The sequence below is a fragment of the Humulus lupulus genome, chromosome 1, assembly GCF_963169125.1.
Source record: "Humulus lupulus chromosome 1, drHumLupu1.1, whole genome shotgun sequence".
NCBI lineage: Eukaryota > Viridiplantae > Streptophyta > Magnoliopsida > Rosales > Cannabaceae > Humulus > Humulus lupulus.
The window spans coordinates 57805076-57828877 of NC_084793.1; the positions used below are offsets into that span (position 1 = coordinate 57805076).

The following is a 23802-nucleotide window of genomic DNA, read 5'->3' on the forward strand; positions in this document are numbered from 1 at the left end:
AATCTAATACCACCGATCCATTGAGCCTACTATCGAACCATTATCGAACCTATCGAGCCTTTTTTTATTTAATACCACAGATCCATCGAGCAATTTACACTCATCCTATCGAGCTCCTATCAATCCACCATCGAACCATTCAAACTACCCTACTGAGCCTACTATCGAACCATAATCGAGCCTATCGAGCTAGTTTCATATATTACAATAGATAAATCGAGCTTCTATCGAACATTCATCGAACCTATCGAGCTACTGGTTCAAACTTAGAAAAAACCACAGAAAAACCCAAACCTAAGAACTGCCATACCAATTCCACACCACTAGATTCAAAGAGATCAAAACAACAATAATCATCACGAGGGTTCAAGAATTTACCTTAATGGGAATATGGGTTTGATTGACGAGTTTAACGGGTTCGACGATGCGGGTTTCGAGCTTTATTGCCAACGTTGATTCGACAGGTTCAGGGTGGCCGACATCAGAGAAGAGAAAGAGAGAGGGTGAGATCGATTCTGGGTTTTGCTATTTGGGGTTTGGCTTCGGTTTGGGTTTTCGGGGATTGAGAACAACAAAGAGATAGAGAGAGTTTTCGGGGGAAAAAATTTGGGTAGGAAAAAATGAGAGGGGTATTTCGGTACTTGGTGAAAGTTTAGCGCTAATTTGAAAAACTTATTAGTGCTGGTATTAATTAGTAATTATACATACTATTATGCATAAATAGTGAAATTTCCCTTTCTAAAAGTATCATTGATTCATGTTCATCATCATGGATCAACTGTGCATATTGTTTGGGTGGATGAATAACTAGCTTGGATAGAAGATTTCCCTTATTTTTTATCTAGCATTTTAGATTTTTAGGTTGTATGACATTGTGATTATTTTCAATGAATTTATTTCATTGCTGAAAAAAAAAATTGTTTCCACGATATAACAATAGTTATATTAATTTCTCTGCACTAAAATTTAACATTTAATAATCATTTAGTCTTCAAAAGTTTATGTAATCATTAATTTCTTCAAACCTTTCAACGACGATTACCTATTTGTATTTTAAATGGATTTAGCATTCCAGCTCTGAAATTGCATAGGAATAAAGAAGTAAAATAAACTCAGAATATATGAGGAATAAAGTATCTTAATATATTTTGTATTAAGAAAGAGTATACATTAACCATTCATGCATAATTGTATTTGTAATTGTATGATAACTACATATTCTAATTCTATTAATGTAGTTAGTGGTTGAGGATGTTGAGCATAGCAACTCTTGTTTTGATCAAACGCCTGTAAAGGCTCTCTACTCCATCTTCAAGATCTTGAATGCACAACTCCAAGTTTTGTAGTTGGTTTTGCGCCTTATCTTCGAGCTTGTTGTCTGTTGTCTTGACTTTCTTCTGACTGATGAGCAAATTCAATGCAGCATCAGCGTTTGCAAAGCCATTGGATTCGTTGATAACTTCACAAGATACTCTTTTGGTGTTCATCATCTTGAAAAGTAATGACCAGCCACTTGATTTTGATTGAGACTTTGATCCAAAAATGAAGGAAAGCATTGATTCAAACACGATGAGAGTGATTGATTCAACTTCTCTCAACATACTAACGATTTCAACGGTGTCTTGTTCTTTTTTTAGGGAACTGAGGCTGCATCTGTTTTCCATGGCCTTGAGGACTGCCTTCTTAACCACTTTCCTAGAGGCTGAGAATTTCTTAACTTCACTTGAGAGACTCATTTCACCTCCTCGCTTTCTGCGCAAAATTGATTGTAGTTCATGTGTGGATTCCTTTGTCTGTTGCAAGGCATCCTTAACATTGTTGCACAGATCCAAGAGTCTCAGAGATCCATCCAAAAGCATATCAACTCGTTTTTCATTCTGCTCTTTGGACAATGCTTGTTGATTTAGGGGTAGCAAAAGCAGTGTATCAACACATTCATGGAGATCTTGAAGACCACTTAGTTTTGAGGCTATGGATGTTGATGATGAAGAGGCTTCTTCAGAAGACCTCAATCTGCACAACTGCTCATTGAACTCAGAAATGAGAGGGTGTTTCCTAGAGGGAAAACTGTTGGAGCGAACGTGGTAAGCTGCCATTTTTTTTTTTCGTTCGAAAGGAAAGGAGAAGAACTTGACAGCTTCCAAATGTTGAATTATAGTTTAGAATTTAATTGCTTTCCTTTGGCTTCTGCTACCTATTTATATACTCAAAAAGTAAAAGAGACGAGGAATCTCATCCTCTTCAATACACAATGAGCACAACATGATTGTGATTAAGATCTAAACTTACTAATGTGAGGTTGTTGATGCTGTCTCCTCACCACCAAGTCTGTATCTTTTTTAATCAATGATTATCCATTATCACAATGAGTAATACATAAAAGTTGCAATAATACACGAGTGGCGTTGACACCAACTCATCCAAATAAGAAGAGGCTGAGGCAATGACCATTCTATCCGGATCAGCATACCTCCATACGGGACAAGAGAGATTTTTGATATATATATATATATATATATATCTCATAACTGACTTGGTTATGTTTCCAATTACTTTGAAATTGGTAATCAAGCATGTTGGTGATTCCATTGGCCTCCTAATAGCGAGACAGACAGCCTAGGTCCATTGCATAAAAGCATATGTATAAAATATACTAGTCTACAATATCGAAAATTAATTGCACATACATATATATATATTTAGGTATTGATCAATTATATACATTAGACAATTAGAATCTTTGCAGACTCGACATTTTATTTAATTTGCATAAGATCCCATGTGACATCAAACTTGAACAGGGAGTGGTTCAAGTTGACAGACAATTTGCAGTTTAATTCTTTTATATTGTTAAATTTTTACTTTAGTCAATTTTTTTTGCTTTTGATTATTATATATGATTTAGTTTTAATCGTCTCAATTATATATCTTTCCCTTAACTAAAGGCATGGTCAAAGTAGTAACAAACAAAAAATAAGACGACTGTACGTAAAGAGAGGAAATTGAGCAAAAAGGTTTCTGAAGTATTACTATCAAGTATGATTGGTATTTACATATGTATGTTTCATCATTATCATTTACAAAGTATATTAAAAAAACTTTCTTCTAGTCCATCAAAATTTTGGATCAGATGTTTTCTAAGTTAAATGTTGAGGATGTTGATAATGGAAACTCTTGTTTTAATTAATCGCCTAAACAAGCTTTCTAGTCTTTCTTCGAAATCTTGAACGCACAGTTCTAGATTCTTCAGCTCTAGCATAGCTTGGTCAGCATTGTTGGTTTCATGACTCAAGAGGACAGCATCCACCTTTGCAAATTCATTAACAACATCTTCATCGCAGCCAACTCTTTTGCTTTGCATGAGCTTGGAAACAACAGACCAGCCACCAAGCCTAAAATGTGCCTTTGGTCCAGAAATAAAGGACAACAAGGACTGAAACGTAGCAAGTGTGACCGCTTCCACCTCTCTCAAAACACTAACCAAATCTGTAATTTCACTGTCTTTGTTGGAAGGAGAGATGGAGCTTTTTGATTCATCACCTTTCAAACTCATCAAAGCCTTTTGGATTGCCTTTTTCACTACTTTCCTGGAGGCAGAGTATTTTCTAATCTCACTCTCAAGACTGACTTTTCTACGCATGGTTGATTGAATATCTCGTGCGCATTCCTTTGTGTGCAAAATAGCATCCTTAGCTGCACTGCAGATGTCCAAGAGCCTAAGAGATCCATCAACTAATTCATCAATCCATTTCTCTTGGCGGCCTTGGGAAAAGGCTTGTTGAGTGAGGGGTAACTGAAGCAACTTCTCAACACAAAGGTGCAAATCCTCAAGACCAATCAGCTTGTGGGCTAAGGAGGTTGATGATGAAGTTGCATGAGAATCCCCTAATCTGATCAAATGGTTATTGCACTCTTCAATAACTGGATGTGATTTGGACGGCAAACTGTTTGAGCGAACATGAAAGTTGGATTTTGAGGCAGCCATTTTTTTCTCTCTACAAAGAGATCCTAGAATCGCTTTAAACGTAGTAAGTTTTAGCAAAATTTGGTTTGCTTTCTCTGCCATCTACTACACTATATGTATTTATATAACACTCATTAGGTGAGGGAGACAAGAAGCATCTTCTTATTCAAAATGTAAGTTGCATTTTGCATATAATTAATATCACAAGAGATGCATATATTTTAAAATAAAGATATTGCAGCAGCTATGTTTATGCATTGTTTCCTGCCCACCTATTTCTCCAAGTCATTTCTAATTTTTATTAGAATGTACAAATCTTATTAGTTTTAGTCACAATAAATTTTGGGACTACAATTAAATAAAAATCATCTTATTTGTGTTATCGCTAAAAAGTTGGTGGCTAAAAGTATTAGTCACAAAAATCACAATTTGTTATTACTAAATATATTTTTAGTCACAACAAACTTTATCACTACGAATAATAGATTGCGACTAAAACTACAATAACGAAAACTTGTGATTAAATATGACTTTTTAGTGACAAATAATTTTTCCTTGTCACTAAAATTAACATTTAGTTACACAGAATATATGTGGTGACTAAAAAATTGTCACTAAAAGATACCTTTATTTGTAGTGATTGTTATTGCTGAAATATCTGAAGAAGCAATATTAGCCATCGAGCAGTAGATTAATAATATCATAAATTTGATTGCCACGAAAGGAGAAGGCAAGATCTGCAAGTCTTGAACCAGTATTGTTAATTTGCAGAATAATGAATTGGACTGTGTCCCTGAAAGTACAAGAGAAAGAGAACAGCCACCTTTTCTATAGGTTGGAGTATGTGAGATCTGAGCTACCATTTCTTGCAAAAGGCCTAGCTACAAGTCATTTTCAAAATAAAATAATGGCAATTTTTTTTAAGAAAACCTCATGTCACAATTTAAAAATAAATAAATAAATAAATAAATAAAATGTGATCATATATTTTTTTTTGAAAGATAATAGATCATTTTTATTCATAAGAATATGATCAATTCAACAACATACATAATATCTCGAATTGCTTACAAAGTAAATTCAAACAACTAACATACCTTTATTGAGGCATTGGGAATGTTCACCATAAAAAATACACCCCATTAATAGTTAAAGACTTAAAATCAATCAAAAAATCATTATTGAAAATAAAGTAATAGTCCACATATTTCATGAAAACCAACGCATTATGCTGAATGATCACAAAATTATGGATCAATAACCATTTGAACAATGCTCAGGTCTAAATCTTAAAGAGATTCATCCAAGTTGCCCAAAATAAGCACACTATGTCTTATTTGACATTTTTCTTGTTAATTTTATGGTAAGAGCTGTGAAAATATAGGATGAACAACAAAAAAAATTACAATCACTACAAGAAAAAAAAAGTTTTGGCATCATTTTTCTATTGACAACAAAACTAAACAATGTTAGTGGAGCTACTACTGACGTCAAAGATAGTGACATCAATAAGGTTAACGACGTTAGTTGCACTTAGAGTCATAGACTACTGGCATCAGTAGCATATATTTATTTAAAAAATACATTAAAAATATTCAAATTTAGAAAATACCTAGATCAGTCCATTTAGAGATGCATTTACATATCTAAATCTAGAGCAAAAATTCACAAAAAATAGTTAAAATATAATTCAGATTTTACAAACTCATAATTTACTAATAACAAATAAGTACAAACAGATCTAGATTTACCAAATATCCACGATAAACCAAGAGTATATAAAATGAAATTTATAGAGATAATAACAAACAAGCTAGATCTTTGAAAAAAGAAGAAGAAAAGAACGAGGAAAAAGAACCGTTCCTCATCGTTGAACCCACTAATCACCACCGTTTGACCTCTCTATTGTTGCACCCATGAGCAGCCTAAAATAAACAAAACAAAAGTGACTAGAAAAAAGAAAATAGATCTTGAGCCTCACCAACTCCGACCCCAAGCTCCTGGCCTCACGAACCTGAACCTCGACCTCGAGCCCCCTTACCTCACCACCCTCAACCTTGAGCCCTTGCCAAATTAGAAGAAAAACAATGTAAAGAGAAAACTTGTGATGATATACCTACCATTACTACACTTCCTCCCCACACTCCACCATCATCGTTGATTAATATGCTAGAATAGTTAATGGTGGAATTATCTCTTGAGCTTTTAATAGAAAATTTTAATGAGCCACTAAAAGACTGCGAGATTGTTAAGTATAGGGTACAAAGTAACACTTCATATTATGCTTATGATCTAAGGAGAATGATGGGTAGAAAACGAAGGTACAAAATAACACTTTTGATGTCATTCTCAACAGTGCTTGTGGGAGGCTTTTCATTGGAGTTTGGAGAGGGTTTAGAGGTAGTGCTCAATTGTGAACAACTTCATGTGTTTGGGGACTTTCCCACTCACAACTAGAATCATGACTTTCGCAGGCATTTTTGATGAATCGAGTTGGCAAAGGTCAACACATTTGACGACACATTTTTTCACCGGCATTATTAACCATTACCGGTGCAACAACGACACATGCCAGTAAAGATAACTTTTTGCTGATGCAAATTCGAAAGACGTCGAAAAAATTCCAAAACATTTCACGGAGAAACTTTTGCCAGCGTGTTTAATGTAATTGCGCTGGTAAAAGTTTATTTTTTCACAATTTGTCTTAAATCTGCCGACGTATTATGTAAATGCGCTGGCAAAGGTTAATAAAATGTGCCAGGAAAGGTATTATAAGCGCAAGGAAAGGTGTTAATTACATTGGTAAAAGTATCTTCTCATTTAAAAACATAATTTTTTTAGATTTATATAAACATATATTTTTTATTTTCTTGAATCATTTTCAAATTAATGAGTATTTAAGACATAATCAACGATCTGATTTCTCCAAGAGTGTTCCAAGATTAACTATGATACTAATCAACCTTGTTTTTATTAACTATTAGTGGTTAAAGTGTTGTATTCAGTGTCAATTGTTACTAATCTAATCAAACGATCATAGTTTCTTATTATTATTTGTTATCTTGGACCTAATCAACAGTTTGATTACACACAATGTATGTATATCAACAATCTTACAATAAATAAATAACAATTACAAAATAAAGAAAATAAAATTTTCCCTTAATAATGAAATATAATTATTTTAGGTATGAATTATTTATCTAAAAATTATTATGGAAAATAATTAATAATGTAGTAAATGAATATTTTTTTAATTAGAATTAAAAAATGAAGATGATAAAATTATCCCTTAATTTGGAGAAGTAATTAATTTAAACATTAATTAATAAATTAAAAATAAATATGGTAGATAATTAATAATTAAGTAAATAAAGAAATAAATGAATAAAACCTTTATTGGAACTAAAAATTAAAGATATTAAAATTTCCTTAATGATGACAAATAATTAGTATTAAAAAGATAAAAATAATAAAATTATCCATTAATTTTTAACCAATAATAATTAGTAAAATAGCATCAATGGCGTCAAATATGTTGTTTATAGTCGTGATGTGAAGCTTAAAACACAAAATAGCAGTGTAATGGTGCCAAGTAAGGATGGTGTCCGTTATTATGGAGTCTTGGAAAAAATAATTGAGTTATCATACTTGATGGATTATAGTGTTTATTTATTCAAGTATAGATGGTTCAAGACAAGTAGAATTGAAGAGGACTCCAATTTTACAGTGTGTTCGTCAAGGAAGAATTTTACGAGTGTGCTCGTTAATACTTATATTCCAAAGAATGCCTGAGATTTTTCTAATATAGATATCGATGATATGGTGACGACTAGTGCTATACCGATATTACAAGAAGTTAGTTCTTCTGGATTTTAGTTATGGGTGGAACTTCCTATATTAGACTGTGTTCCATATGATCGTACTGATGTCAATCCAACTGAACTATACAATGTTAATGGATTATTGGGAAAAACATCTAATGAGTTTGTTTTGTTGATGATGAAGATGAATTTGAAGATGAAACTTTGGTAGAGTATGAAGATGATCAAGAAGAAAATGTACTAGTCGATTGTTATAGCGATTGTGGCGACCGTTTCCATGTTATAGTTACTTATGATGATGGTGAGTTGTAATATGAAACAATTTTTGTAACTTTGTAATCTATTGGATTCCATTACTTATTATTGTCTAACCATTTTATTATGTTTTATTGATTAATTCTAACAATATATTATTTTTAAATAATAAATGTAACAAAAATTTAAATGTAGTATGGAAGGATCAAGGGAAGAAAGTGGTAGTAGCAAGATGGCTCGGGGAGTTTATCATGGGGACGTAATAGAAAAAGAGCTCGCCAAGAAGATATAACAATAGTTATATTAATTTCTCTCTACTAAAATTTAACATTAAACAATCATTTAGTCTTCAAAAGTTTATGTAATCATTAATTTCTTCAAAACCTTTCAACAACGATTACCTATTTGTATTTTAAATGGATTTAGCATTCCAGCTCTGAAATTTGATAACTCTACAAAATAGAGTTATTTTACCACATTTTTTTATACTAATTGTTGCTTAGTCTTTGAGTTTTTAAGTAATTTATTAAGTTTTTAAGTAATTTTATATTTATTAGTCTTATTGTAGTTTTCTAGATTTTTATATGTTTTTATAGATATTTTATTATTTTATGTTGTAATTTAATTATTTAAAATTAGTGTTGTTAGTTTGAATGCTAAAAATATGATTTTATTGAAATTAAATTTTATGTAAATTAAATTTTAATTAATATTTTCATGGAAGTTATATGATATATTTTATTAGTGAAAATATTTAATTTTAATTTAGTTGATGATTACCTTGTAGGAAACATGTTGCATTTTTGTATTTTGAAAAGATGAGAAAATAAAATAAGAAAAGCTGAAAAAGAAGTGGCAGTTGCCGGTTTTGAAAATCAAAAGCCCAAAGATTGTGGGTTTATTATAAAGAGCAAAAAGGAGGCCAAGTCTTCAGCCAACCTAGCTGCCTCAGCCCCAGGCCCACGCCACCAGGCCCACTCGGATCAGCAGGAGACTTTGGTCCAACTTGCCTGGGCTTGCCTCCACTTGGCCCAGCCCGAAGCACCCACACCCAGCCACCTGGGCCTTCCTCCAGCTGCTCCCTGCCAGGCCCGCCACTAGCCCACCTTCAGCTCTCCCAGTTGCCCCACGACCCATTCCGCCCCTACCCAGCCACAAGCCAACCGAGCCCACACGCCGAAGCCTCCTCTGCCTATCCCAGCCACCCAACCAGCCCCCTTTGTGCTTCTTGAGCCCATCAAATACACCAATTATCTCCTTGTCCCCTTTGCCCAAAAATGCCAACTTTTCCACAAAATTTGCCCCAAAATCATTATTACACCCTAAAATTTACCAATATTTGCTATATTATTATTAATTTAATCAATTTAAATTTATTATTTTAATACTCTCATTTTGACTATAAATAGAGAATTTTCAAGACCATTTGTGGGTTCTTATTTTAGGAGGAGGTTGCACTACAAAATCTCTACATTTACCACTCCATTCTCTTCATATATTTTTTTTCTTTTTGGTCATTATTTCTATGAGCTTTTAGAGCAAAATTTTGGGGGTTCCTCCTCTAAATTTTCCTATTTATGTTTGTAATTTCTATTCTAGTTATGAGTTTGTAATCTTTTTAAGATTATTAAGGTGATGATGAAAGAATATGTACCTAGATAGTATTTATGTTGCGTGTTGATTTCCCATTTTGTGCAATAAAGTTTATGGATTTTCTTTCTCAAATATTTTCTTTCATCTTAAATATCTTGTATTTTGTACTTTTAGAACATATTTGCACTTTGTTCTTTATTAGTGCAAAATAATAATATTCTTTAATTAAGGTGTGCCATTAAATTGTGCACATCAAATGCTTAGAACAAAACTTTTCATTGTAAATAATATTAATTGATTTATTTATTATTTCATTAGATTGATTTACATTAAATACTTTAAAATTATAATTTTAAAAGTGAAGATAAATCCTACAATTCTATAATAATTTGGGCTTATATAGAATTTCTAATTTGAATAAGTGATAGTGATTAATTTATACTATTAATGAAACTTGTGAATCAATGTAATTATAAATATTATTGAGCTTATATTTTGTGGATTCTAATACATTAATAATCTTAATTTACCATTTTGATTTCTATTAGTAATTTATTTATATATATTGTCTATAATTTATTTATTATTATCTTTTATTTTATTTTCATTATACAAAATTCTCATAAATCTTTGGAGCTAGGTTAGAATTTATTAATTTTGATTTAAAATAGTTTTTTTTCATTTTAGATAAATCCTTTGGGTTTAATCTCGTACTTACATTAACAGTATATGAATTCATATACGATTCGTGCGCTTATGAGTTATAAATTTTTAAAACATTATCGTTTTGGGTCAATCAAAATTGCATAGGAATAAAGAAATAAAATAAACTCAGAATATATGAGGAATAAAGTATCTTAATATATTTTGTATTAAGAAAGAGTATACATTAACCATTCATGTATAATTGTATTTGTAATTGTATGATAACTACATATTCTAATTCTATTAATGTAGTTAGTGGTTGAGGATGTTGAGCATAGCAACTCTTGTTTTGATCAAACGCCTGTAACGGCTCTCTACTCCATCTTCAAGATCTTGAATGCACAACTCCAAGTTTTGTAGTTGGTTTTGCGCCTTATCTTCGAGCTTGTTGTCTGTTGTCTTGACTTTCTTCTGACTGATGAGCAAATTCAATGCAACATCAGCGTTTGCAAAGCCATTGGATTCGTTGATAACTTCACAAGATACTCTTTTGGTGTTCATCATCTTGAAAAGTAATGACCAGCCACTTGATTTTGATTGAGACTTTGATCCAAAAATGAAGGAAAGCATTGATTCAAACACGGTGAGAGTGATTGATTCAACTTCTCTCAACATACTAACGATTTCAACGGTGTCTTGTTCTTTTTTTAGGGAACTGAGGCTGCATCTGTTTTCCATGGCCTTGAGGACTGCCTTCTTAACCACTTTCCTAGAGGCTGAGAATTTCTTAACTTCACTTGAGAGACTCATTTCACCTCCTCGCTTTCTGCGCAAAATTGATTGTAGTTCATGTGTGGATTCCTTTGTCTGTTGCAAGGCATCCTTAACATTGTTGCACAGATCCAAGAGTCTCAGAGATCCATCCAAAAGCATATCAACTCGTTTTTCATTCTGCTCTTTGGACAATGCTTGTTGATTTAGGGGTAGCAAAAGCAGTGTATCAACACATTCATGGAGATCTTGAAGACCACTTAGTTTTGAGGCTATGGATGTTGATGATGAAGAGGCTTCTTCAGAAGACCTCAATCTGCACAACTGCTCATTGAACTCAGAAATGAGAGGGTGTTTCCTAGAGGGAAAACTGTTGGAGCGAACGTGGTAAGCTGCCATTTTTTTTTTCGTTCGAAAGGAAAGGAGAAGAACTTGATAGCTTCCAAATGTTGAATTATAGTTTAGAATTTAATTGCTTTCCTTTGGCTTCTGCTACCTATTTATATACTCAAAAAGTAAAAGAGACGAGGAATCTCATCCTCTTCAATACACAATGAGCACAACATGATTGTGATTAAGATCTAAACTTACTAATGTGAGGTTGTTGATGCTGTCTCCTCACCACCAAGTCTGTATCTTTTTTAATCAATGATTATCCATTATCACAATGAGTAATACATAAAAGTTGCAATAATACACGAGTGGCGTTGACACCAACTCATCCAAATAAGAAGAGGCTGAGGCAATGACCATTCTATCCGGATCAGCATACCTCCATATGGGACAAGAGAGATTTTTGATATATATATATATATATATATCTCATAACTGACTTGGTTATGTTTCCAATTACTTTGAAATTGGTAATCAAGCATGTTGGTGATTCCATTGGCCTCCTAATAGCGAGACAGACAGCCTAGGTTCATTGCATAAAAGCATATGTATAAAATATACTAGTCTACAATATCGAAAATTAATTGCACATACATATATATATATATATTTAGGTATTGATTAATTATATACATTAGACAATTAGAATCTTTGCAGACTCGACATTTTATTTAATTTGCATAAGATCCCATGTGACATCAAACTTGAACAGGGAGTGGTTCAAGTTGACAGACAATTTGCAGTTTAATTCTTTTATATTGTTAAATTTTTACTTTAGTCAATTTTTTTTGCTTTTGATTATTATATATGATTTAGTTTTAATCGTCTCAATTATATATCTTTCCCTTAACTAAAGGCATGGTCAAAGTAGTAATAAAAACAAAAAATAAGACGACTGTACGTAAAGAGAGGAAATTGAGCAAAAAGGTTTCTGAAGTATTACAATCAAGTATGAATGGTATTTACATATGTATATTTCATCATTATCATTTACAAAGTATATAAAAAAAATTTCTTCTAGTCCATCAAAATTTTGGATCAGATGTTTTCTAAGTGAAATGTTGAGGATGTTGATAATGGAAACTCTTGTTTTAATTAATCGCCTAAACAAGCTTTCTAGTCTTTCTTCGAAATCTTGAACGCACAGTTCTAGATTCTTTAGCTCTAGCATAGCTTGGTCAGCTTTGTTGGTTGCATGACTCAAGAGGACAGCATCCACCTTTGCTAATTCATTAACAACATCTTCATCGCAGCCAACTCTTTTGCTTTGCATGAGCGTGGAAACAACAGACCAGCCACCAAGCTTAAAATGTGCCTTTGGTCCAGAAATAAAGGACAACAAGGACTGAAACGTAGCAAGTGTGACCACTTCCACCTCTCTCAAAACACTAACCAAAGCTGTAATTTCACTGTCTTTGTTGGAAGGAGAGATGGAGCTTTTTGATTCATCACCTTTCAAACTCATCAAAGCCTTTTGGATTGCCTTTTTCACTACTTTCCTGGAGGCAGAGTATTTTCTAATCTCACTCTCAAGACTGACTTTTCTACGCATGGTTGATTGAATATCTCGTTGCGCATTCCTTTGTGTGCAAAATAGCATCCTTAGCTGCACTGCAGATGTCCAAGAGCCTAAGAGATCCATCAACTAATTTGTAAGGACCCATATTTTGTGTATGACAAATTAGGTCCAGTTGCATCTGGAATGGACTTTTGTTATGTCTGGAGTTTATTTGTTTTTAGTTAGTGTCCACGCCAGCATGGTTGTAAAGCAAGACTGTTAGTTAGTAATCGCTGTTAGTTGGTTCAGGGTTATACCTAATTGCAGCCAAGGATATATATTGGACTGGTGAATTGGTTATAACGAACTCTCTTTGTTCGATAGACTCGATTGAGTGTTTTTGCTCTGTTTTCTTTCTTTTTCTTCCATTGATTTTTGTAGGTGTTGGCAAAATACTCCATTGAAGATTTTTGAAAGTTTCTGTGCAAGCTCTGGAATCAAGCCGTGATTGCTGAAGGAGTTCTGCTGGGTCTTGATGCTATAGATCCGAAGGTTTTCGGATTTGAGATATTGTTGAAGGGAGTTCAACATTGAAGCAAGAGGATCTTGCATTTATAGCCAAGGGATTTGGTTGTTTAGGGTAAAAACTTCACTGTATTTTGAGATAGTTTGTACAGTTTTTACATATTGATTCTTGAACTGGTTTATGTAAAATTACTTTTGAATATAGTGAGAGTTATTACCCTAGTCGGCTGGAATGAGTTTTCAGTGCAGATGAAGCTTGTAATTTTGTGTGTCAACTCTTATGATTGTGGTGTTAATGTTTATGTATGTTTCAAGATACAACCTAGATGAATATTGTAAAACTGGAAAGATAGGCTAAAACTTAGGTTTTTCAATTGGTATCAGAGCCAGGTTATTCTAATTGTTTTTCTTTCGATCCTCCTATCTTTTGTGTACTGAAATTGAGTTTTGATTTGTCTTCGTGTAATTCGCAATTCTTGTTTTTTCTGGGTTCTCCAGTTGACACTGACCCCCTCTGAGTTCCGACTCTTGGAATATATTGTCTTTTGTTTTTGTTCAATTGTTTGTACAGAATGGAGATGTTTAGAGAAGGAGGTTCCACATCTCGACCCCCAATGCTTGAAGGGGCAAATTATCCTTACTGGAAGACAAAAATGCGTGCATTCTTGAGAGCTGTTGATGAACGTGTGTGGATGGCTATTGAAGATGGATGGAAGTGTCCAACCGTTGTTGAAGATGAGGTTGTTAAGCCTAAACAAATGAGTCTATGGACTACAGAAGAGATGGAAAGGGCCAATTTTAATGCAAAGGCTATGCATGCTCTCTTTAATGAAGTTTCTACAAATCAGCTGAAAGTCATAGCCAACTGTGAAATTGCCAAAGAAGCTTGGGAGAAACTGAAAATAAAAAATGAAGGAACTGATGCTGTAAAGAAGTCCAGATTGAGGGCTTTGGCTAAAGCATTTGAAAATCTATCTATGGAGGAGGAAGAAACTGTAGTGGAGTTCCATGCCAAATTGTGCGATATCTCAAATGAATCTTATGCACTTGGAAAGACTTACTCAAACGCAAAACTGGTTCGCAAGGTGCTTGGAGTTCTGCCTTAGAAGTTCATGTCAAAGGTTACCTCTATAGAAGAAATGAGAAATGTCGAGGAACTTGATCTTGATGAGTTAATTGGGTCATTGCAGAACTATGAAATGAGTCTCACCCGGTGGAAGAAAGGAAAGAAGCAGAAAGATCCCGAAAAAGAAAAAGCTAATAACAGTCTTGCATTTGTGCATAAGGAGGAAAAGAAGTTGATCACAGATGCATCTGAGGGTTTCACTGATGAGACTTTTGCGCTGCTGACCAAGAATTATGCTAAATTCTTGAAGCGGAATTAGAAGAAAAACTTTCCAGGAGGAAAAGAGAATGGTCGTAGAAGAAACTTTGGTGGAAACAATAAGCAAACACAGTAGTTTGGTGACAAGAAAAATAGGGGAATACAATGCCGAGAATGTGACAGTTTTGGACATATTCAAGCTGAGTGTGCCAACACTCTTAAGAAGAAGAAAGCCTTAGCAGCTACATGGAGTGATAGTGATGAAGAAAAGAGCTCCACCTTAAGTGACAGGTCTGATGAAGAGAAACAGGTGGTGGCTTTTGTGGCCAAGAGTCATCAATCAATGTGTTAAGAGGAAGATGGAAACTCAAGCTCTACAGATGAGGACAGCGATGGGAGACAACATGTACATGAGGAAATGTTCGCTCAATGGGAGTATATGGCTAAACAAATAAAAGGTCTCACTAGTGCCAAACAACAATTTGAATCTGAGAAGGATGGGTTGGAGGACACTGTTAAAAATCTCACAAAACAACTTGATGAGAAGGACAGTGAGATTTACAAACTGACTGCAGATTTAATAAGGGCTAGACAATCTCTTGAGTTTATCCCTCCAGGAACTGCTGCAATTAACCACACCTTGCAGTTACAAAAACCATATGGAGATCGAACATCCATTGGGTACAAAATGCTTTACAAGAAAGGGGAAAATTTGGGAATTAATGATCCCTCTTCATCCAAGAACAAGGAAGATAAGACTCATGATGACTCAATGCACAATACTTTCAGTCCTGGTTTTCTAGATTCCACTAAACGGATCAGTGTCTCATCTGGACCCATCAAGTTGAAATTCGAAGGAAGGAATACTATCTTGGATGGTCAGGTTCAAAAGGAGAGATTTGTTCCCATTTGTCATTTTTGTAACAGAAGAGGACATATTAGACCCAGATGCTACAAGTTGCAGTCGTATTTGAAAGCTATGATCGATTGTCCAAATAGCTTTCAACAATTAAATCGATTTACGGGAAAGTTGTCATCTAGTGAGTGGAAACCAAAATATGATCTAAACAAGAATGTTGCATTAGTTGCCCACACCTCTCTTTCAGCTTTTCATGAAGATCAATGGTACTTCGACAGTGGATGTTCCTGACATATGACCGGCAACAGAAATGTGCTGGTAAACTATAAAGAAGGAAAGGAGGGAGCTGTGACCTTCGGTGATGGGAACAAGGGTCAGATATTTGGAAAAGGTGATCTGGTGCTAAATGGAGTAGCTCCATTGACTGAGGTGTTGTACGTCAAAGGTCTCAAGGCAAATCTTATTAGCATCAGCCAACTCTGTGACAATGACTACACTGTAAGTTTCTCTAAAACTCATTGTCTTGTTCTAACTAATGGGTGCTCAGTCTTGACAAGTAATAGAACCAGCGACAACTGCTATGCGCTAAGCAATCAAGTCTTATGCAACAGATCCTTTCTTGATAAGCCAGACCTGTGGCACTATAGACTGGGGCACTTGAACTTTAGAGACTTGAAGAGAATTGTGAAACTACAAGCTGTTCGAGGGATACCAGAGATGAAAGTCACTAGAGATAGGTTGTGTGGGCCTTGCCAACTGGGAAAACAGACAAAAGCCTCACATCCTCCTGTAAACATGCTTCTCACCTCCCGTGTGCTGGAGTTCATTCATGTGGATTTAATGGGACCAATGCAGAATGAAAGTCTCAGTGGTAAACGATTTGTCATGGTTCTTGTTGACGATTACTCTAGGTACACTTGGGTAGATTTCCTCAAAGAAAAGTCAGACACTTTTGGACTCTTTTTAGCCTTAGTTCTCAGACTCCAAAGTGAAAAGGAATCTAAGATTGTGAAAGTCTATTGAATTCGAAGTGACCATGGAAAGGAGTTTGAAAACATTGTGTTCTCCGATTTCTGCGATCAGTTAGGAATAAAACATGAGTTTTCAGCTCCAAAAACCCCTCAACAGAATGGGGTTGTTGAAAGGAAGAACAAGAACTTACAGGAAATGGCTCGGGTAATGATGCATGCTAAGGACATTTCTAAGCGTTTTTGGGCTGAAGCAATTAATACAGCCTGTTATATCTGCAATCGGGTTCATCTGAGAACTGACACGACACAGACCGCCTATGAGCTTTGGAAAGGAAGGACTCCTAATGTCAGTCATATGCACATTTTTGGATGTGTGTGCTATGTCCTAAATGATCGAGAACATTTAGGAAAATTTGATCCAAGGAGTGATGAAGGAGTGTTTCTTGGGTATTCGCTTAACAGTTGTGCCTATCGTGTGTTCAACAAAAGAACTCGTTCAGTGTTTGAGTCCATCAATGTTTGATTTGATGACTTGGAAAACTCTGAAGAACCAGTGGCAGATGATGAAGTTCAAGTCTTAACTACACCTGTTCCAGCCATAGCTAGACAAAATCAAATGGTTCCTGACACTCCGTCTGGGTCACTTCATACTGAAGCATCCGCGTCAGAGGAACAAGAAGCCGGTCCTAGCAGCTCACAGTGTGATGAGGAAGCTACCAGTGCTTTGCAAAAGGAGTCTCAACATGCAAAGCTTTATAAAAATGGACCCCCTTCCTGGATTCAGAAGGCTCATCCCCTTGATATTGTTATTGGAAATCTAAATGCTACCATGGTCACCAGAAGAAAATTACAAAATCTGATTGCCTTCGCCTATTACTTATCTCAGATTGAGCCAAAAAGTGCCAAGGATGCTCTTTTAGATGAGTTCTGGCTTGCTGCTATGCAAGATGAGATGTTCCAATTCAAACGAAATGATGTGTGGATCTTAGTACCCCTACCTGAAGGAGCTAATGTTGTTGGAACTAAATGGATTTTTAAGAATAAATCAGATGAATTTGGCACTGTCATAAGGAATAAGGCAAGGTTAGTTGCACAAGGTTACAATCAGGTGGAAGGAGTGGACTTTGAAGAAAGCTTTGCCCCAGTTGCAAGGTTGGAATCTATTCGGTTACTTCTTGCAATCGCATGCCATCTGAGAATCAAATTACATCAAATGGATGTAAAAAGTGCATTTTTGAATGGTATTCTCCAAGAGGAAGTTTATGTGAAACAACCTCAAGGTTTTGAGGATCCTCAGTTCCCTAACCATGTCTTCCAATTTAAAAAGGCCCTATATGGGTTAAAGTAAGCTCCCTGCGCCTGGTATGACAGACTTACTGCCTATCTTCTGTCAAATGGATTCACCCGTGGTAGTGCAAATAATACTCTCTTTATCAGGTATCTAACTGATGGAATATTTGTTGCACAGATATATTTGGATGACATAATTTTTGGGTCAACTTGTGAGAGTGAGGTTACTAGGTTTGTGGAACTTATGCAAAGTGAGTTTGAGATGAGTCTAATAGGAGATCTCTCTTATTTTCTAGGACTTCAGATTAAGCAATCAGATCAGGGAATGTTTATTTCTCAGTCTAAGTATACCAAGTCCATGTTAGAAAAATTTGGTTTCACTCAGGTCAAACATGCACGCACTCCTATAGGCACCACCTCTAAACTGAATAAAGATGAATCTGGTAACCCGGTAGATCCAACCCTGTACCGTAGCATGATAGGAAGCCTATTGTATCTCACAACTAGTCGTCCTGACATTTCCTTTAGTGTTGGTCTATGTGCCCGTTATCAAGCCAATCCTAAACAGTCTCATCTTACTGCTGTCAAACGTATTTTTAAATATCTTGCAGGGACTATCGAATTTGGTTTATGGTATTCATGTGATACTAATATTTCCCTGGTAGGGTATAGTGATTCTGATTGGGCAGGATCTCTAGATGATAGGAAAAGTACTTCTGGGGGTTGTTTCTATATAGGGAACAACTTGGTTTCTTGGTTTAGTAAGAAACAACATTCTATTTCACTCTCCACTGCTGAAGCAGAGTACATTGCGGATGGTAGCTGTTGTACTCAGCTCATTTGGCTCAACAAGATGCTCACTGATTATGGCTATCCCCAAAAGTCATTGACCCTCTTTTGTGATAGCACAAGCGCCATTAACATTTCAAAAAACCCAGTTCAACATTCAAGGACCAAACACATTGACATACGTTATCATTTCATTAGAAACATGGTTGAGTCTAAATTGCTAACAATTTCTCATGTTTCCACTAATGCCCAGTTAGCAGATTTGTTTACAAATGCTCTTGATGCTTAAACTTATGCTCATCTCCGAACCAGCATTGGTCTCTGCACCATCTGAGAGGTTCGGTGTTTCGTCTGGTCACATTTTTTTTTTCATGCTTTACCAAATTTTATATTTTTCCCTAAGTTTGTGTGAATTACTTGTTTCTCGGTCACTGCTTCTTATTCACACTATTTTTTCCAAGATTTAGAATTGAGCCCTTATTTTCTCCAGCTCAAAAGGCTACCATTATTGGATGCAACGGGAAGAGCTTCCTTTGTACCATCATATGCCCTGAGGAGTTTGCTCCTCCTCTTGGTATTTGATTAACAAAATAAATAGAAAGGAGATGGCTACATCTCTGATGATGAGTGAAAGCCAGTGCTGGGTACTTGGAAAACTCAGAGTGTTTGTTGTCAAAAGAGGATATATCAAGTAAAAATAAAAAAAATAAAAAAATAAAAGTTTTTTTTATGAGGAGTGAGTGGACCATTTACTGATTATTGGTCCACATGAGGTCTGCTTGCACACACAAATGAAAATAATGGCTCAAATCTCTTGTTAAGAAAAAATTTGTGTGTTTACTTAGACAATGTTTCTTCCGAGTGTATATATCACAAACTTTTATCTTTTTTTTTTTGGTAAGCATGATGTGTATATGTTGATCAGATATTTTAATCCATGTTGAGCTTCTCAAAGTAGTTGTTCCTAAATCTCTACTGCCATTCAAGTTTTTTTTTTAAATGTTGGTATTTGGATTCTATTCTTGTTTTTATTCTTAAAAAAAATGTCAGGTTTGGTCTTTCATATATTAGTGTGGGTTATTTTTTTAATGGGCTTTGTCATTCTTTGTGCACGGTCATTTTCTTGTAGGGGCATTCATAAGGTCATTGTATAAATATAACATCACTTGAGCTTCTGTGAGGTGTGTTTACAGTGGTCCAATTACAGAAACCCTAATTGAGTTCGACATTATGAAGCAAAGAGCCAATCACCGTCGTTCCCGTCTCCGATCTTCTCCTGTCGCTGATGTGCCGGTCTCTCCTTCTCTGGAGGTGGTTGTCTCATCTTCTATGGGTGCATCTGTGTCATCTGCAGTCGCCACAGCATCCAGTCGAGTTGTGTCCCCTCCTCTTGATCCTAGTGTGGCTATGGCTATTGTTCTGGTTCTGCCTACTGTCGCGGAGTCATCTACATCTTCTCTGTTGCCATCCCTTCCAGAGGTGGTGACTGCGTCTGTTCCTCTCATCAGTCCTTCGGTCAATGTACTCCATGCCTGTCCGCCTTGTTTTGTTGGTAAGTCACCTAAACATGCTACTCGTTCCTCTGTTGTGTTTGCATCTTCCCCTGTTGCATCCTCTCCAATGCCGACCCCAAACACACCATCTATTCCTACTCTTAAGTCGCCTGTTAAGCCGTCCTTAACCAAAACCCCCAAGACTCGGTCTGCCTCCAAACCCAACCCCAAACTCACACCCGCACCCCAACCCGCACCCCAACCCCGACCCCAACCCCAACCCCAACCCCAACCCAATCCCTCACCAAAACCCCAACCTCAACCCACACCCACCCCAAACCCCATGTTCCTGTGCAGTCCAAAGGAAAAGATAAAATGCATGAGTCCTCACCTCTCAACAAACCATCGGCTCGAAAACGTAAGCCCAAGGACACTCAGTTTGCACCCTCTCATAAAAAGTCCAAGCTTACCTCTAGTTCTAAGGATTCTGTGTTGCTTGTTGATCCATCATTTATTCAATACTTTGTTGATGCTACCAAGGCCTCGCATTATCAGAGATGGTTTGCTGTGCGAGACTTGTGGCCTGAATATACTGTTGTTTTAGAGGATTTTCCTGAGTTAGTTGAACTTTTACAGTCTAGGCATTGGGTTAATACCGTGTCCAAATTGGTGACTCCTCATCCCATTCTCATTAGGGAATTTTATGCTAATTTAGATCGGTCTGTTATCGATGGGAAAAATGAGGATTGTCTTACTGCATTTGTAAGGGGTAGTCGTATCAAATTTGCACCGTCCACTATATCTCGTGCACTAAAGGTTCCAAAAGTTCTTAAACCTGAATATAATAAGTCATACTGTCCAGATCAATCTACCATGGGTCATGTTTTAACTGGCCAGCTTGATTATGTGTGGGGGAATCATGAGATTCCTGTGACTAAATTGACTCCTTTCTATCGGGTTCTTCATCGTGTGGCCCTGTATAATTGGTTTCCCAATTCTCACCTTTCATATATTACACTTTAGATTGGGAAGTTTTTATATGTTGTGGGTACTGGCGTGTCTATTGATTTGGCTACTCTCATTTATGATCGCATTGTTGATGTCGCCTCCTCTACTGGTACTCGTAACAAGTTGCCCTTTCCGAGCCTGATTCAGCAGATTATTCAGCCTGCCAAACCACCGCTGACCACTCATGACTTCCAGGTTCCCAATCCTATTTTGTGTAAAGGATTTCTGGCAACTCTCAACAAGAAGGTCTCCTCCACTGCTCCTTCTTCTTCGCAGCCGTCTAAGCTCAAAGCTCCTACGTTTAAAGGTCTGTCGGATTCTAGTTGGCAAGTCCAGTTATATACTGAGTTCAAGGCATTCACTAAACGTTACAAGAAAGATCAAAAGTGGCAAAAAGGCCTTTGAAGCATCAATGTACAAGCTTGTTCAAGTGGTCAAGGCTCTGGTTGTTCAGTCTGAATATGGCTCTCAGTTATCACCATCGATAGATGTTTTTTCTCCAGCGTTTCATCGGGACTCCTTTGGTGAATCTTCTATGCCTCCTGAGTCTTTTGTTTCTATTTAGGGGGAGTCCACTACTCCTGCTCCAGTTGCATCTCATGTGCCCCCAGTCTCATCTATAGTGCCTCCTGCTGACACAGTGTTAGACCCATCCATTCCACCTACGCTTCCTGATGCCTCTCCTAAAGCTCCTGATTTGACTGCACCTCTCCAGGGGGAGCAATCAGCTGCCGCTATCAATTGATTGTGCTGGAAGATTATGCTCAATAAAGGGGGAGATGAACTTCTATTACTTCTCTTGTCACTTTGATCATGTGTTACTCTTTGTTATTTTGATTGCTTAAAACTCTGTTTAATGCTTTCACATACTCTTTTATAGTTTGTTCGTATTTTGGCTGTTTAAGACTCTGTTTACTGTTTGACAAGACTATTATTGGTTGCATAGTTAATCTTTTGATTTACATTTTTTTTTCATTGACCATAATTTGTCAAGGGGGAGATTGTAAGGACCAATATTTTGTGTATGACAAATTAGGTCCAGTCGCGTCTGGAATGGACTTTTGTTATGTTTGGAGTTTATTTGTTTTTAGTTAGTGTCCACGTCAGCATGGTTGTAAAGCAAGGATGTTAGTGAGTAACAGTTGTTAGTTGGTTCGGGGTTATATCTAATTGCAGCCAAGGATATATATTGGACTGGTTAATTGGTTATAACAAACTCTCTTTGTTCGATAGACTCGATTGAGTGTTTTTTCTCAGTTTTCTTTCTTTTTCTTGGTGTTGGCAAGAAACTCCATTGAAGATGGTTGAAGGTGCAAGCTCTGGAATCAAGCCGTGATTGATGAAGGAGTTCAGCTGGGTCTTGATGCTATAGATCCGAAGGTTTTCGGATTTGAGATATTGTTGAAGGGAGTTCAACATTGAAGCAAGGGGGTCTTGCATTTATAGCCAAGGGATTTGGTTGTTTAGGGTAAAAAGCTTCACTGTATTTTGAGATAGTTTGTACAGTTTTTACATATTGATTCTTGAATTGGTTTATGTAAAATTACTTCTGAATATAGTGAGAGTTATTTCCCTGGTTCAGGGAACCCAAGCACTAGTCGGCTGGAATGAGTTTTCAGTGCAGATGAAGCTTGTAATTTTGTGTGTCAACTCTTATGATTGTGGTGTTAATGTTCATGTATGTTTCAAGATACAACCTAGATGAATATTATAAAACTGGAAAGATAGGCTAAAACTTAGGTTTTTCATAATTCATCAACCCATTTCTCTTGGCGGCCTTGGGAAAAGGCTTGTTGAGTGAGGGGTAACTGAAGCAACTTATCAACACAAAGGTGCAAATCCTCAAGACCAATCTGCTTGTGGGCTAAGGAGGTTGATGATGAAGTTGCATGAGAATCCCCTAATCTGATCAAATGGTTATTGCATTCTTCAATAACTGGATGTGATTTGGACGACAAACTGTTTGAGCGAACATGAAAGTTGGATTTTAAGGCAGCCATTTTTTTCTTTCTCTACAAAGAGATCCTAGAATCGCTTTAAACGTAGTAAGATTTAGCAAAATTTGGTTTACTTTCTCTGCCATCTACTACACTATATGTATTTATATAACACTCATTAGGTGAGGGAGACAAGAAGCTAAGTTGCATTTTGCATATAATTAATAGCACAAGAGATGCATATATTTTAAAATAAGGATATTGCAGCAGCTATGTTTATCCATTATTCCCTGCCCACCTATTTCTCCAAGTCATTTCTAATTTTTATTAGAATGTACAAATCTTATTAGTTTTAGTCACAATAAATTTTGGGACTACAATTAAATAAAAATCATCTTATTTGTGTTATCGCTAAAAAGTCGGTGGCTAAAAGTATTAGTCACAAAAATCACAATTTGTTATCATTAAATGTATTTTTAGTCACAACAAACTTTATCACTACAAATAATAGGTTGCGACTAAAACTACAATAACGAAAACTTGTGATTAAATATGACATTTTAGTCATAAATAATTTTTCGTTGTCACTAAAATTAACATTTAGTTACACAGAATATATGTTGTGACTAAAAAATTGTCACTAAAAGATACCTTTATTTGTAG

The 23802-nt window shown here is 35.8% G+C and overlaps 3 protein-coding genes and 1 pseudogene across 3 annotated transcripts; all 4 read right to left on the reverse strand.

The window, feature by feature from the left end:
- Positions 1-1238: 1238 nt before the first annotated feature.
- Positions 1239-2096, reverse strand: LOC133815092 (uncharacterized). Its single transcript, XM_062247977.1, has one exon. The coding sequence runs from the start codon at positions 2094-2096 to the stop codon at positions 1239-1241; it is 858 nt and encodes a 285-aa protein (XP_062103961.1).
- A 1046-nt stretch (positions 2097-3142) lies between these two features.
- On the reverse strand, positions 3143-4066 carry LOC133815100 (uncharacterized). The gene has a single exon (XM_062247983.1). The coding sequence runs from the start codon at positions 4064-4066 to the stop codon at positions 3143-3145; it is 924 nt and encodes a 307-aa protein (XP_062103967.1).
- Positions 4067-10593: 6527 nt separating this feature from the next.
- LOC133815104 (uncharacterized) lies at positions 10594-11451 on the reverse strand. The gene has a single exon (XM_062247988.1). The coding sequence runs from the start codon at positions 11449-11451 to the stop codon at positions 10594-10596; it is 858 nt and encodes a 285-aa protein (XP_062103972.1).
- An 856-nt stretch (positions 11452-12307) lies between these two features.
- Positions 12308-23202, reverse strand: LOC133815110 (uncharacterized; annotated as a pseudogene).
- Positions 23203-23802: the final 600 nt, after the last annotated feature.

What these genes read in the sequence shown, in the direction of transcription:
- LOC133815100 (XM_062247983.1), bottom strand. Translation starts at nt 4,066, where the DNA reads ATGGCAGAGAAAGCAAACCAAATTTTGCTAAAACTTACTACGTTTAAA.
- LOC133815104 (XM_062247988.1), bottom strand. Translation starts at nt 11,451, where the DNA reads ATGGCAGCTTACCACGTTCGCTCCAACAGTTTTCCCTCTAGGAAACAC.
- LOC133815092 (XM_062247977.1), bottom strand. Translation starts at nt 2,096, where the DNA reads ATGGCAGCTTACCACGTTCGCTCCAACAGTTTTCCCTCTAGGAAACAC.